The sequence below is a fragment of the Lagopus muta genome, chromosome 1 (genome assembly GCF_023343835.1).
Source record: "Lagopus muta isolate bLagMut1 chromosome 1, bLagMut1 primary, whole genome shotgun sequence".
In the NCBI taxonomy this organism is placed as follows: Eukaryota; Metazoa; Chordata; class Aves; order Galliformes; family Phasianidae; genus Lagopus; species Lagopus muta.
In genome coordinates this window covers 174,102,223-174,117,749 of record NC_064433.1, presented here as the reverse complement: position 1 = coordinate 174,117,749, position 15,527 = coordinate 174,102,223, and the positions used below count along the sequence as shown (strand labels likewise).

The following is a 15,527-nucleotide window of genomic DNA, read 5'->3' as shown; positions in this document are numbered from 1 at the left end:
ATTTGTCACAAGATCTTGTGGATACTTGCCTGGGTTAAAAGGAAAGGTGTGCTTACTCACAAAAGAGAAATGCTTGGAAGTCTGTTAGCCACAAAGACAACGAATAGCTCAGGGGGTCTCTCAGCACCGAATCACTGGAGGACAGCAGAATATTCTGTTGTTTGTGATCTTAGGTATTTATTGAGATACTTTTCTGATTTTAGTGTAAATGTTATTGAAACAGGCTAGAGGGCTACCTAGATCTTTTATTTGACCCAATACAGCCTTTTTACTTAGGCAGGGATGGGTTTTGGAGCTGAAAGAAAGACATTAGCTTCTGTTTAGCCACAACAAATTATTTAATTAAAGTGAATGATTGTATCAGATCTTAGTGCTATTTAAGCAGGGAAGTTCTCTCCTGATTGTGACTCTTCTGGTCTCTTATAGATTATATTGATTAGAAGGAAAAAATAAGTAACCTGCTGTTGACTGGTTTTAACAAACCTTTCTGCAAATCTTTGCTCTGACCTTTCTTTTTTGGTAACCGGTGCTTTCAAATCTCTGCTGAAGGAGCAGTTTAGAAGAAGAGTAAAAAAAAAAAGATTGCAAACCTATAACTTGATTTCTTGAAAATTCCTGCCCTCGTGGATCCTTTCTCCACCCCCTCAGGAGTTTGTTGGCCGTCTGCCTGCCTAGAGGAGGCTTCCAAGAGAAGCAAGGGAATGGGTGGAAGTTGGGTACTCTGCAACACGAGGCCCAGATTAGTGCAATTGCTTTTAAAGTTTTAGGAGGCACGACACTGTCAACCTGATCAGTGAACTCAGTTTGATTTCAGATATGCAGTCTTATTTATATTGAATGCTCAAGTTGGCAGCACTAGATTTTGACAGTTAAAAGCTGAGGATTATGGTTTATGTAGCTGTTGCTTCTGATGTCTATGTGGTCAGCTGCAATGAAATTTATGTTTTTCTTTTGCCATGCTATTTGCAGACATTGTGACTTTGTAGATATGGTAGTGGGGGGAAAAAAACAGCAGTTTACAATTATTTATGTTCTAAGCACTTGCAAAGCATATGTCTTTGTTGCTTCTGAATTCTACAGAAGTTATTCCTTGTATTGTTCTTTATGCAGTGAAATATTCTTTCTTGAAGTGGTACAATGTGATAATCTGTCTGATGTTGTTCTGTCAGTTAAATATTCACAAGTTCTAAAATTAAAATCTGCCTTTCACTTACCTTGGAATATATTAATTGAAATTATCACTGTTTGTTGGATTCTCATTCCTTGTATTTCCTCAATACTTCCATTTTGACGAAGAGTCTGAACTTAACATTCTATTAAAATAGTTTTTTAATGTTTATATGTTTTTTTTCACTGTTCTGATACTATTCAGTTTCAGATTATGGTATATGTTAGGGTATTTATCTCTGCAGACATGATTTTTTAAATTAGTGAATTAGCCCAAAAGTACTGAAAACCTTTCCTCTTAACTTCCCAATGCTTTACTTATATGGTAAACCACATTCTCAATGTACATGTTTCCAAACTGCCTGCTAGAAAATCCTGGCAAATAACAGTAACTCCATGCTGCTATCAGTTATTTTTTTTTTTTCTTGTCCTGATGAATTTTTGGGAGGGTTAATGTCAGAGATGAGCATGCCTCTCGTATTTCCTTTGATCTGTATATTGAAAATACTCTCAGGAATTAAACATGATGTACAAGCACTTAATGGTAGCTCTCAGCCTCACAGATTCTGTTTCATAGTAAATTAATATTTCTAGTAAATGTAGACAAGCTTCCTGGACATTGATTTCTTTGGACACATTGGTAATAGTAGTATTTAATCCAGAAAAGTGGACATTGTTGTTGACTTCATAGTTTTTGCATTCCTCAGTCACTGAGTGTGTTTTTCAGAAGAAATCTTTTCAATTTTTAAATGAATGAAGTTATGCACCCGGACTGTGATGAGCAGGAGAAATTTATAAATATTTAAAGTCAGCACAATGATTCTTTGTCTATGAATGTTATGAAGTCAAAGATGATTAAATATTTTAATTTTCTATTAAGAGCTTGAAGCAACTCTGAAATCTAGAAGCAAATACCAGATCATAAATACTGCAGCTTTTCATTCCCTTCTCAGGAGTAACTCTGGCTTCGTCTTTGTATGAGAGAACTGAACTTAGTTGGAGGCTATTGGGGAAGAAAAAGAGAAGGGAAGAAAAAAGACACAGCAGTGCAAAGAGTGCAGTTCTTTCTCATCTGGGAACATCATAGCACAGAACTAAAAAGTAAAAAAGGCAACAAGAAAATCCCTATTGAGTTCATTTTAATGTAGCAAGAAAAATAATGGACTACTCATGTTTCTGGAGTGGAAGTTCTTACATTTTTAATCTTCTACATTATTATTTATATACTGTGTCTCAGATGAAAGCACTAATAGGAGCAAGTCCATCCTGCACCAGACGAACATATTATGAAACTCTGCATGGACACCCATGCTGGGAATTTATTTCAAGTCAAATATGAACTTCTAAAATATTGCTTCCTAGACTAATGTAACTTTGATCATTAACTTTTTCAAAAAATTCTTTTTGATTTTCAACATGCTAAGCACTCTTTGGAAAGCTTTCAGCTGTGTGTTTCACCTGCATAGTGAGCTTTTGAGTCTTCTTTCCTTGGGTCGTTGCTCATGGGCCATCTGCAGCAGGCCTGGTAGGCCTTCAGGGAATGTGTTTCATAACCAGCATCACAGCACACTGAACTGCTTTTAACTTCAGATGTTTTGGACAAGTAGATATGTGAGAGGGCACTTCGCGTATGATTCTTCCAGTGTTCAAGCTTATACCCATAGTGCATGGGAACAAGAGATACAGCCTTAAAGCAGTGGCCTGGATTTGGCTGTAGCCTCAAGCAAATCTTTCCAGTAGCAAACAATATTGCTGCTTGATTTAAATATTATGATAGAGAAGGAGAAGCTGTGATCTCTCAACCATTTTTTTTTTTTAATGTCCTCTTGCTATGATGCCTTTAATTTGGAAATGAAAGGGCAAGTGTTCTAAAGTCAGAAGCAGAAAAATATCCCCCAAGTTCTGGCTCTTTTTATCTCTGGAATGTTATAGAGCACTTCTCTTCTGGACATTTATTTTGTACATGTGTAACTGTTGTATGTATGTAACCATCTTACGTAATCCATATGCACTGATATTAAATGCATCCCACACTGCTACCTAACAAAAATGTACTGTATAACAAGTAATGGCTAAGAGAAGAACCTTGATTAATACAGGAACTTGCATCTCCCCAGTCATTTGATATCATCATCATTTTTCTCATGCTGAAGAACTGAGAAGCGTGGTGGTGGGGGTAGAGCTTGTTACATGAGATTCCTGGTATGCTGGCTTGTGGGAAGTGATTTGCATAACAATTCATTAGGAGGCCAGAAAAAAACAAGGAATACCTTAGATTCAACCTTCAGTTGATGTGCCAGGCTTGATGCTATTTAAGGGAGGCAGTGTCTTGGCCTTTATAATCTAAACCAAAGCAACTTAAACTTGCAAAATTAACTAGTTTTTTTTTTTTTTTTTTTTGATCATCAATTTTTGTCAGGCTGGAGAATGTCCTCAACCTATCAGGCTCACTCCAAATCAGTGTCTTTTGAAGTAAAGCTTTCAGTGTTTCATTTTTCAGTGCTTGTGTGTGTATACATGCAGAGGTACGCAAATGCTTACTTTGAGCAAGTGCATGGATATGAATGCACTGGATGCTGTGGAAAAAATACAAGAAATGAATGTTTCTCTGGATTTAGTTTCTTCTCCTGTGTGTTGTGCCATGCAAAGAGTAGCTACTGTGTGTTAAAGACATCTTACAGAAAGTAACATTTATCCATGTCTTACTGTTTCCATCGATGGCTCAGTCTTAGTGGGAAACAGTCTGCAGTATTGAATTTGGGTGTTTGCAGATAAGTACTTTTACTTTTGAAAGGACTACAAATTAATTCTGAAATGAAGGGATGTGTTGCTTTTGTGTGGCCCGTAAAACAGGGGTCATAGAGTGATGACTTGTCAGTGAGTTGGGTAATGACAGAACACACATGAAGCTGTGTTTATGCTGTTTAGCTTCAAGATCTTCCACTTTGATTTGCTTACATAGTTTGAACGGAGTTGGTCCATTTTCCTCAGTTGTACCAAATAGACCATGTTTGACTTGTGTACCTCCCTACAGTAATGGAGATGAAACAGGATCTGTTGCAGCTATTCTGATATGTATTGTGTTTTTTTTTAATACCATTGTTTTTACTTCTCAAATACCTACTTATAGGAATTTTAAATGGTGCTCTTTTTGCAGTGAATATTCATTCTAACCTTAAAAATCAGCATAGTTTTCCTGAATGTGAGTGGGTATAATAATACCTGGGGGATTGGAAGCTTTTTAAAGTTTATTGTAGTTACAAAAATAAAATTAAACAAAAATCATTAAAGCAAAGTATCTGTCAGTCTTTTGATAGCCATTGATTAAGAAATCAATGAAAGTAACTTTATATTTCAAAATGTTTTAACTTAATTTTTTTGTAGTAGCCATCTGTTGGTACTAAGAATATTTTCCTTACTAGGTCAGCATGATGGACCTCTACCACGACAGCATGCGGGTTTGCTTCCAGAGTCATTGATATGGGCATATATTGTGCAGCTCAGCTCTGCCTTACGGACCATTCATACAGCAGGACTAGCATGCAGAGTTATGGATCCAACGAAGATTCTAGTCACTGGCAAGACAAGGTAATGAAAGCATTAATTCTCATTGTATACCATGGTCTATGTTCATGGTGGCTGCTGACTTTTGTTAGGCAAGTAACAACTCTAATTAGAAAGAGCTATTACCTTTAACTGATATGAGACAATGTGCTTAATTTGTTAAATTTTTTTCTGCAAGTTCAATGCATCTTTCAAGAAAGCTTATGCCCAGTCCCCACAATACTGCTCAAGCCCTCTACTGCCAGTTTAGTAACTTAATGCTTTATTTGTAAATTAAAGGCTGTCTGTCTGAATTATAAAACATTAAAATCAGTGTTTCCTGCTTTATAGTACTAAGATGCCTTTTTTTGTCATGTTAAAACTTTCAGTTTTTTTCAGGCATTCAATGGTATGAATATTGGGGGAAAAAAAGTAAATCAACAAAGCGTAATGACACTTGTTCTTTTTTTTGTTGTTGTTGTTGTTCCAAAGGTTACGAGTAAATTGTGTTGGAATCTTTGATGTTCTAACATTTGACAACAGTCAAAATAATCCACTGGCGTTAATGGCTCAGTTTCAGGTAAGACAACAGTGCTGTAGTGAGGATGGTGACTTGGCCCAGAGAGTACAGAAAACCAATGTGATTCCTTCTGGAAGATTAATATTTTAATTGAATTGTAGTTGATACATCTATCTCTAAATAACTGTGTCTTTCATTCCTGATTTGATCTTAGCTTAAATTTGTTCGTAATTTAGAAAACTGAAAGTTCATTTTACTATCTTCTGCTTCTGAAATTTCAGCAAACCTGCAGAACAGGTCAAGCTACTAGTATTTAACAAAATAATTCAGAAATTGTTGGAATCACAGATTTTTAATGAGAGAAAGGAAAATCTTGCTTTTAGTGATAGAGATCAGAAAATGTCTCAGTAGCATTTTTTGCTCTTTCTCGTATGTTTTAACGAAAATAATTGTGACAAATGCCTGTTCACAGAGGAGTAAGAGATCTTTTTAAGTAATTGCATTTAGGCCTTCTCCTCACTCCTAAAAGGTTCGAGTGTATCTTTATTTTAGGCTCCTAGTTTTTCCGTGTTCTCCTGACGTTCTGAAGTGTGGACTCTGCATAATTCCTGAATTAAGAAGAATCCCTTTAGACTTAACAAAAACTGTTCCACAGTCATCTGGAGCATCACTGTGTACAGAAGTGCCTCTTTCCCTAACTTCCCCTCAGGGTAAAGTACATTACTTCAGCAGTCATCACGTACCCTGTTCATACTGGGAGTGAAAGACTACAGTAGGGAGTTGGATTTAATTTATTTTCATTAATCGAGATTATTCACTGTGAGAAAATTGCTCATTCAGAGTCTTCCAGTAATAAATGAAATGTTTGAACTTTGGCCAGGCAGAAACTAGCTCATTGGAGACCTTGTCCTAGAACATAGCAACTTTTTTTTTTTTCCTTGGAATAATATAGTAAAGCAATTTTCAGTGTGCTTTGAGTAGGACTTCAAAGGACCCCCCTACACCCCAACGACTATATGTCAATGGGCATGTGGTTGTCACAAAATGGAAAACTGTGTCAAGCCAAGAGAATATAGGGATACATGTAAGTGAGAGGTTTCAATCCTACAACTATAATGAGATTATGATTAAGTACTTACTGAAGTTTACTTGAGTAGTAGCAGGAAAAACAGATTGTACTTGAATATCATCTTTGAAATTTTAAAGCAGAATATTTAATGTACTTGGAGGTACAAAGATACTAAGATACTTGCAGGTGCGCCAATCTGTCAAAAGCTTTTAGAACTATAGGAGTCCAACATTTGGCAACTAACTTGCTTGGTATAATGCTTAGTTTTGTTTAGATATGGGTTTTGTTTACTTGTATTATAAATTCTTAGTATTTAAATTGTTCAAGTATTGCTGCTAAAACTGCAGCATTCTTTAAGTGTGGAAGGTGTATGCTGGGGTTAGAAAACATTGTTTACTTCCTTCTTGTTGCTTCCTCTGGAAAGGCTAGGCTCTCACAATTGATTTTGTTCCTTCAGAGATTCTGGATGGAATTAATTCCTTGAAATTCAGGGGTCATTTATCATGTCCTACCTTTTGTTTGACCTAGCCAGATAGCACTACAAAATAACAGCTGCAGCTTGTCCTTCTTCCTCTTGATCCATGACCCAGTTCCTGAATTCCTCTGGGACTCTTGTCACTGTTAAAAATGTAGGTTATCTGTTGGTTTACTGCCCAGCTTATATGCATTTCCTTGTTGTTGTCTTCAATGCAGGAAGGTATTTTTGTTAGCATTTTTCACTTTCTGGCTATTTCCCATTGTTAACATAAATAGGAAAGAATTTGACCAGAACAGAGAGGAGCTATGCAAAAGGAATGCAATTGTTCTTCATGGTCTGTTTTTCAGATTCTGTGTTAAATGCATTAGCTTATGTGATCATTTAAGAGTTAAATGAAGTTAACAATATGGGAAGCTAAAAATATATGAATAGCGACTTAGGTTAAAAACAAGATGCTTAAATCTTGTATACATCATCTTCCCCCTTCTCACCTCCAGTCTTATAAGTCACTTGTCAGTCAGTTACTAAATTCATGTAGTAATACTGTAAATGGCAATGCAGGGAACAGTGGAAAGTTTTAATACGTATTTCTGCATTTGGAATAAAATGAAAGTTAGTCCTCTCCACCTGAAATGAAGAGAAAGCATACGTGTTACTGATTTAGCAAAGGCTGTAAGGTAACATTTGCTCAAAGTAAATATTTTTAATGTAGTAAACCAAAATAACTTTGACATGCACCTCCCTAAATTTCAAGAAACTAACTGAAGAGGCATCTTAACTATTAACATTGACTTTAAAAATAAAATTAAAAAAAAAAGAAGTAATCTAGGAACTTGGAAGGACTTCTAACTACAATTCCAGAGCTTAAAAGGATGAATAAATCCACAGAATTGTAGAGTGGATCATAGAACTTGAGCTGTTACTGATCCAAGCACAGCAGCGAAATTGGATAAACAAAAAGTAACATCAATTTCAAAGAACTTGGAAAAATGGATCTTGTTGAAAGTCAGATTTATTTGACTAGATTATGTGTTTAGCTAAGAAAGCCAACTGTATAAAATGCTCAGATATCTTGAGGGCTTTCTGCACAGTAGCCCATAATTGTTTTTAACACTAAAATTGCGGAGGGGTACCTATTCAATTAATTTTTAATCTACTCATGACATATTTAAAATTCATTTGATAGCAGGGAAACATTAGTGGTGAAGGCTCTTTCAGAAGGTATTTCCTAGAGGCTGGTTTTTAGCTGACTGCTACTTTATATTTCCATCAGTGACCAAGATGATCATGATAAAATCTTCACTAGCAAAGTCTTTCAGGAGATAGAGGTTGTTGCAGGCTAGTTGTTACTAATTGAATTGCTATTTAAATGGCTATTTGCTGCACAAAAAATACATTTCTGGTAAAAATATACCCTGTACTTAAAAGGTATAAAAGTTTTCTTTTGAAGTTGTGAATCAACTTAGTATGACTTAATAGTTAGTGTTGATAATTAACATAGCAAATGTCTGGTAAGATGGTGTGATCCTTAAATATGTGAAAAGCATTATATGATGTGTAAGCAGATGAATGATTGTACCCCATGACCTGTCTGAACTGGCACAGCTACTGCAGGAATACTGTTTACTTCTGGTGTCCTTGCTCCAAGAAGATCTATTAGTTACTGTGTGCCTCCTTTAAACTTCCTCTGCCTTGAAGCTGAAGGGGCTGAATGAATGAAGGAATTTTTCAGTGAGGAAGGTTAAGGTTTATGTAGCAAGAATATGTAGATTTTTCTCCTTTTAGAAAGATGATGTACTTCACTTCCTAGGAAGTTTTTACCTTGTTTGGAGAAACAGAGTTGGTCAGAAGGTGGTAGTTTGTTCCCTTCTCAAATAGGAATCTGATTTCTGTAAGTCCTCCTGTTTGTTCCCCAATCTAGCCAGACACAAGAGGAAAAAAACATATCAGTTCCTAAAATTAGCTGGATGAATCCAAGCCAATTTTGCAATCAGAACAAAGTCAAGCATTGGCTGTAACTTGAATTATGTATCTTTGAGGCTGCATTGGTGTGTTGTCATCTCTGCCAAGTTTTGTATTAGGTGTACTTCATGAAACAAATGCTAATTTGTTGCAAGTCAAATGGTTTAAAAAAAGAAAAAAAAAAGTGCCTGAATTCAGAATTTCCTGGCTGAAGTTAACGTAGGCTTTTTTCTGAACTGCTTTTAAAACCAAACGCAATCTGCATTATGGAAGTGTCTAAGCAAAGAAAGATGGTATTTACATAGGATTAAGTTTTATGTTTTGGGTATGTCAATCAAGGTTGGGTGATAATGAAGAATTTATATATGATACTGCCTCATTAATTATTAAATGTTGAAAGGTTTTAAGTAGGAGACTTGAGAAAGAACAAAGACCATTTTAAGATTAATACAAATATTTATTTCCCCTAAGTCTTTCGGAAATAAACCTTAAAAAAAAAAAGCCAAAAAAAAAAGCCATTGTGCTGAGTGATGATGTCTCAGTGCAGATACCTCTTCAATCTGTTTACTACTATAGCAGTGTCTTCTGCTGCTCAACTTGACTGTACTTGATAGCGAATGTAAACAGGATCCCACCAAGATGGGATTTGTTGGTCTCATTCATTTCTCTTTGCCAAAGTACAAAGCAATGCTGATGCACAGGAATTCTTGGTTCCTTACAAAATTAAGTCTAGCAAATGCCAGTCCCATCTCCTTCATGTATTGTCCTTGTTTCTGTTCTATTTGCCACATCTGGTTTCTGTCTTCATTATTGACTGCCCTGTACCATGCTTTTTAACTTCTGTCACATTGCTTATCCATTTAAATTGTGCTGCTTAATCATACTTTAGCAGTTGATACAGAAACAGCAGGGATGTTCATAGACCTGGTAATGTGTTCTTTACTTTGTGCCTCAACATCTGGAAGATGTGGCCAAAGGGAAAGCTCCCTTCAGCTGCTGCAGCCAAAGGAAGAGCAGAGACTGTTACCCCTCTGGGTGGAACAGCTGTGAGGGGCTGTGACACATCCACCATCTCAGCAGTTTCTCGAAGTTGTAGCTCCAAAATTCTAAAAAGAACTTCTTAATGTTATCCCACTACCAAATTTTTGGCCTTTCTAACAGAAATGACAGAAGCTATATTCCTTGTATGATGGTATGCTCTGCTAAACATCATATCCAGAATATCATATCCAGAATATGGAACTGACATTCACGATGAATAATAGCAATCACCTCCTTACTTTTCACAGAAGTATCTTTTCTAAGAAAAAGTTAGCAATCTCTGTAGCTGATTATTAAATTCAATCTGAAGAACTCATCCAGTGCAGTTTCAAGTTTGGCCAAGTGTATGCACTTGAAAGACTTTGTATGGGAAGAATTGGGCAGCTTCTGCAAGAAATATTTCTGTTCCCTACTGAACTGGGGTCCTGTTTTTAGAGAGAACTTCAAAATCTAATGTTGCTTTCTACAGTAACTTCTAGTAGCTGTTGTTTAAAGTAGTAAAATTGGCAGAAGTTTCTGTTGTAGAGAAGTCTGTATAGAATATTCATTTTTTAAGAAGTGTTCTACTCTTAAGCAAAATGGTTAGTAATGCTAAGGTTTTCTTCATAAATGGTGTTCTGTTCCATTGTTGGCTGCACAGGTCTGTTCCTGTTTAGCTACTTCAGGCAGTTTTTATCTCTTCAAACAGGCCAGAAGAGATGTAAATCGTTGAGTTGTTTTATTAAAACAGAAATATTGACCTGCTGGATTCCAGCTGCTCTTGTTTCTGTTTTAACAAATAATCCTTGATAGGTATTTTTGCATCTTGTATCAAGATGTGCAACTTGCTATCAACTACTTGATTCCTCAGGAGTGAGTGCATGAGTGGTTAGGAGAACCTCTTCTGGTGAGCAGAAGCTCTACAAAGATTTCACTCTGGTATTATCCTTAAGATAAAAATGGGTAAATTTGAAGCTTTCAAAGATAAATACATTACCCTGAAATTGTTAGGTACTAAAATTTTCCTGTGGATGTTTTAACTACTTGGACAGCTGTATTGCACAGCTATAATGTTTAGTTGTTCAAATTCTTCAAAGGTTACTGAAGAACTGTCTTAAATGCCCTCTAGTAATGTATGTAATATTTATCTGTACTACGAATCTTATCTGTGCATGTTTTCCCTGTTAGCAAACAGATCTGATCTCCCTGGGGAAAGTTGTGTTGGCTTTGGCTTGCAATTCTTTATCAGGAATTCAGAGAGAGAATTTGCAGAAAGCAATGGAACTGGTGACAATCAACTATTCCTCTGATCTGAAGAATCTGATCTTGTAAGTTTGCTACCACATTTCTTTGCTGTTGTTTTTGTTTGTTTTCCTGTAAAATATTATTGGAAGTGATAACTTTTTTAAACATACGGTTGAAAATGTCAAAATAACACTTTCAGATGCAAATAAGAGTACAGTTTACTCTCAATAACTGATAATGTTTAATAACGTGCTGTCTATGCAAACGTTCAAACTTAATTCATATGTGTATTTTTATGATATATCTAATAAAAATCAATATCCTGTTAAAGCTCCTAATAAAATTGTATTAATGTTTAAGCAACTATACAAAGCAAGTTTCCCTCCCAAAAAAACAACACAACAAAACAAACACAAAACAAAAACAACATAAAAACAAACACCCAACCCTTTTAAGTCTAATCTTCCATACTGGGATTTATTGCTTCTTGTTCACCATAGCAGTATCCTTGTCTTGTATCATAGTTATGGAAGGAGTTAAGGGATAGGCATGTTGATTTTTTGACCAAAGAACTTTAGAGCTAGTTTTTCTCAGTTGTATGTTATTTTGTGGTGTTCTTTAGTATAGTCAACGTTTCTACTCTTACAGCCTAAGAAGTAAAAGTAGGTTTCTCTGTCCCTTCTTTCACTTGAAAAGCGATTGCGTCATAATCCGAATCTTGGCATCTTCCCTTGTTGTTGGAGCGGGATGAGCTAGGAAGTCCCATGAAAGCCCTCCCCTAGCTAATATAAATAACTGACTGGAAGTAGGCAAGTAAATTAGCACAAATGTTTTCTCTGTTAATATCTTTTTTTTAAAATACAAAAGCTGTCAACTCATAAATTAAACAAACATTGGGGTCAAGTAAAATCATAATAGGATGAACTTTTTGGCACTTGCAGTTTGTGTAAGTAATCTTTTTGGGGGGTGGGGATATTTTGGCAGGTATTTGCTGACTGACCAAAACAGGCTTCGCAGTGTAAATGATATCATGCCTATGATTGGTGCGCGATTCTATACTCAATTGGATGCTGCTCAAATGAGAAATGATGTTATTGAGGAAGACCTTGCAAAGGTAAATCATTAAGTAATCTGATCAGGAAGACCTATAGAATGTATTCCTACAGCTGTACCTTTAGAGGGAATGTTTTGTAGTTTCAGGTTTTTATTTGTTTACTTTGTTTAGCAACCCAAGTAAGCTGTCTACCGATCTTGAGAACTCTGTTCAAAGTACTGAAAGTCCAAAAGTTCCAAGAACTACTAGTTTTAGAATGTGCTTGGCTGGGCTTTTAATCAGGTAGCATCCTCATGTCCACCCAGCATTCCTGAGAAAATATTTTCTATATTGAATGATTGAAAAGTAGTATTCTGAATAAATAATGCCGTGTCACCTCACACTAGCTCGTGTAGCTTATATTCAAGATCAAACAAATGCTTTCTTTATATTTTTGAGTAGATTTAGATTTCAGTGCCATTTACCTTGTACATTTTTTTTCTTTCCGAATGAGTGCTAGATCATGGAGATAAAGGTCCCGATAGTCATCTTCAGTTTCCCTAAAACGTTCACATTTTGCTGTGTGAGTCTGGCTGATCTATCAAGTTCAGTCAAGATACCAGGTGCTAGCTACAAAGGAAATATGTACTTTGTCCTGTGCAAGTATGTATTTGCTCAGCAGGAAAGGGTTTGAGCCTCATCTTATCTGCTCTTCAGAAGCCACTGATCACAGAATTTTCAAACAAGACTGAAGTACATTATAAAGGCTTTTATATGAGCGAGGATTTGAGTAGGGTAGGATATTGAGTTTCTTCTATGTATTAAATCAAGACTTGTGACTCATTTCCCTTGCATGCAATCACTAAGCATGTTTAAATAGGCAACAAATGGTACTCTGGTATTGTTTTTCTACCATTGGTGTGTTGGATAACCAACTGTTTTTCCCTTCTTTATGAAAGATAATTAAATCTTTCATGGCTAAGAGCAGCAGAAGAGCAGGATGGTGCCTACTCTGGATGTAGAGCTCTACATCATGGGTGTTCACTCTTCTTATTGCAGTCAACTACAACTTCTGCTCCAAATGTTTAAGATTGCTTCTTGTCAAGGTGGCCCAGTGTGCCTACTCAGATTTGGAATGGGTGGACTTTTTCCCATCATAAAAATGGGAGGTTGTCCTATAATCATCACGAAGCGATCTCCATTGTCAGTCAGGTTTTTTTAATAGCAGTTGCTTTTCACTGACAGGTGAGAAGAGCCACTGCAAATACAAACTGTTGCATAGCTGCTCCTTCGTCAGTAGCTGTTTATCTAGCAGTGATAAATAGCAATGTCATCATAGCTACAATATCACTTAAGTCTAGCCTGATATCCTCTCTTTGTTATTGCTCCAAAGCAGATGCTTAGGGGAGAATGCTAGAACAATAGTAGCATGTATGTTATTTTTCTGCATGTTCTCCAAGCATGCAGTCATCCACAGCTTAGGGGCTTACGATGTAGGAAATGGGTTTGTGTGTAGATAATAATGTTGGTGTTCTCTTGAAGCCATGGATATTGTTGCTCACATTTCACACAGTAGTGACCCTGTTACTCTGTCCTTTTCCTTCCTCACCTTAATACTCCCATTATCTACGTGTCACAACATTCAAGCATGCAAAACTTCTGTTCTCAAGTCCTTTAATCCACTCTAGGAGAATTACGTGCTACCAAGCCTGCAGAGAGGCCACCTGGAGGCTTAGAGCCAGTGTTGTTGCTCAACTCTATGTTGCCACTGACAGGGAATCCACGAGGCTGTAGCACTCACACAGATGTGGTTTTGGCTTTTGTGTTTTTGGCACATGCCAAAAAATTATTTTGAGGTTGTATAGACCTCTGCTAGCTGGAGAAGGTAAGTCTTTACTGTCGATCTCCAAATGCAGCTTTAATTGAAGTACAAGCTGTTCTGCTGTGTGTTTTTTAGAGTAATAAAAATCTTGTTACCCCATGGGTTGAGGTCAAGCTGTTATCACCTTGACCTAGTTTATTTACCCAGCTGTGCACAGTAATCTACTCCACACTGAATTAATTTGAAATCAATATGATCATGCATGGAGTGAGATGCAGCTTAGCACGAATAACATCTGAGAGCTGGGCCACTGGAGAATATGAATAATGTCAGGAGAGAGTATTTCTTTTTTTTTGTGTCAGCTTTGAGCAGCTTTGCTTAAACATAAGATTAATCCATGGTATGAATGCAAGCTAGCTTAAGATATAACACTTTATTGTAACTTAAATGATAATGAAAGATGTATGAAATCAGTTTTTCAATTGATTACATGTATTTTAAGCATCTTAAAATGCTAATGTTCTGTCTTTTGTGTGAGTTTGTTATGATTGCTTTGCCTCTGTCATTACTCAGAGTACTTAGAGTTTATACCGCATTAAAATCAAAAATTATATTTCTAGATTTTTTTGGAAGAACTTGTTTCAAAAGTTTTGGACTAGACTGCAATTCCAATTTCAGTATGATGTTATTGCTATGCACTATTTACTAATGATCTACAAAATGTTTTCCAAGAGCACATGTAGTAATGTTTCTTCTCCATATGCTTGAAATCAGCTATTTATATTATGTATTTCTACAGTCTAGCTATGCATGTGTATATGTATACAAACGCACAAGGTGTGTTATTCTTGTTTAACATAACTGTATTTTAATTTATTTTTGAATGTAGGCTGGCAAGGGAGGCTAGACTAGTTTCCACGTAGCGGTAGGTTGCCTGATCCAGTTCTTGTTAGGGCAGCAGGTTGTCACTGGTTATTAAATCTCCACACTTAAATGTGAAGTGTGAAGATTAGAATTGGGCTACCAATACACAATATAAGGTATTAGATCTAGATCTCTTTCTGAAAAAATTATACCATCTTCATAGAATAAATCAATTATTGCAGTTCACAGTGCTTCATTAGCATTACTATGGTATATCTTTGGTAAATAAGTATCTTAATTTTATGTTTCAGAAACTTGAATAATCTTTCTTGTTTTCTAGGAGGTGCAAAATGGAAGGTTGTTTAGGCTTCTAGCAAAATTGGGAACAATCAATGAGAGGCCAGAGTAAGAAATTCTTGTTTTTGTGGTGTAGAGCATGCAAAACCCAGTTTCCAATGCAAACTTTCTTCCCTTTTAGATTTAAGCTGAACATTTTCCCCCATATTTGCCTCTGAAGCGATTAATTGTTAACTCTTGAAACAGTAAGATAAGCAACATTGACAGAAATATTAAATAAACAAAAAACTATACATAGATATGCCAAAGTTGCTTCCAACTGGATTCTTTTAGTTCCTTGTGAGCAACAATAGCTTTTGAGGAAAAGCGTAGCTCTACTGAACTGCAGCTAATTATGTAGATACCTGTTTTAAGCCTGTTAATTATCAGCTTGTTTTTTATGAGGTACTGCATAAAAATTAAGTGTTTCTGTTTGGTTTTCCATAGACTGTTGTTTTCTGTGTAATT

The 15,527-nt window shown here is 36.1% G+C and overlaps 2 protein-coding genes across 5 annotated transcripts in view; both read left to right on the top strand.

Moving 5' to 3' along the window:
• LOC125688121 (proteasome maturation protein) overlaps positions 1-15,527 on the top strand; it is a 383,306-nt gene that overhangs the window by 215,022 nt on the left and 152,757 nt on the right. The window lies entirely within an intron of this gene.
• Positions 1-15,527, top strand: part of PAN3 (poly(A) specific ribonuclease subunit PAN3) — a 76,815-nt gene that overhangs the window by 54,670 nt on the left and 6,618 nt on the right. For 2 of the 3 annotated variants that reach the window (XM_048933659.1, XM_048933658.1), the window contains exons 14-18: positions 4,590-4,755; positions 5,203-5,290; positions 10,948-11,087; positions 11,989-12,118; positions 15,064-15,128. In XM_048933659.1, coding sequence (XP_048789616.1) covers positions 4,590-4,755; positions 5,203-5,290; positions 10,948-11,087; positions 11,989-12,118; positions 15,064-15,128 — 589 coding nt within the window. Of the gene's footprint in view, positions 1-4,589; positions 4,756-5,202; positions 5,291-10,947; positions 11,088-11,988; positions 12,119-13,725; positions 13,923-15,063; positions 15,129-15,527 lie in introns of all 3 variants that reach the window. The other variant, XR_007374597.1, reaches the window with a different exon arrangement.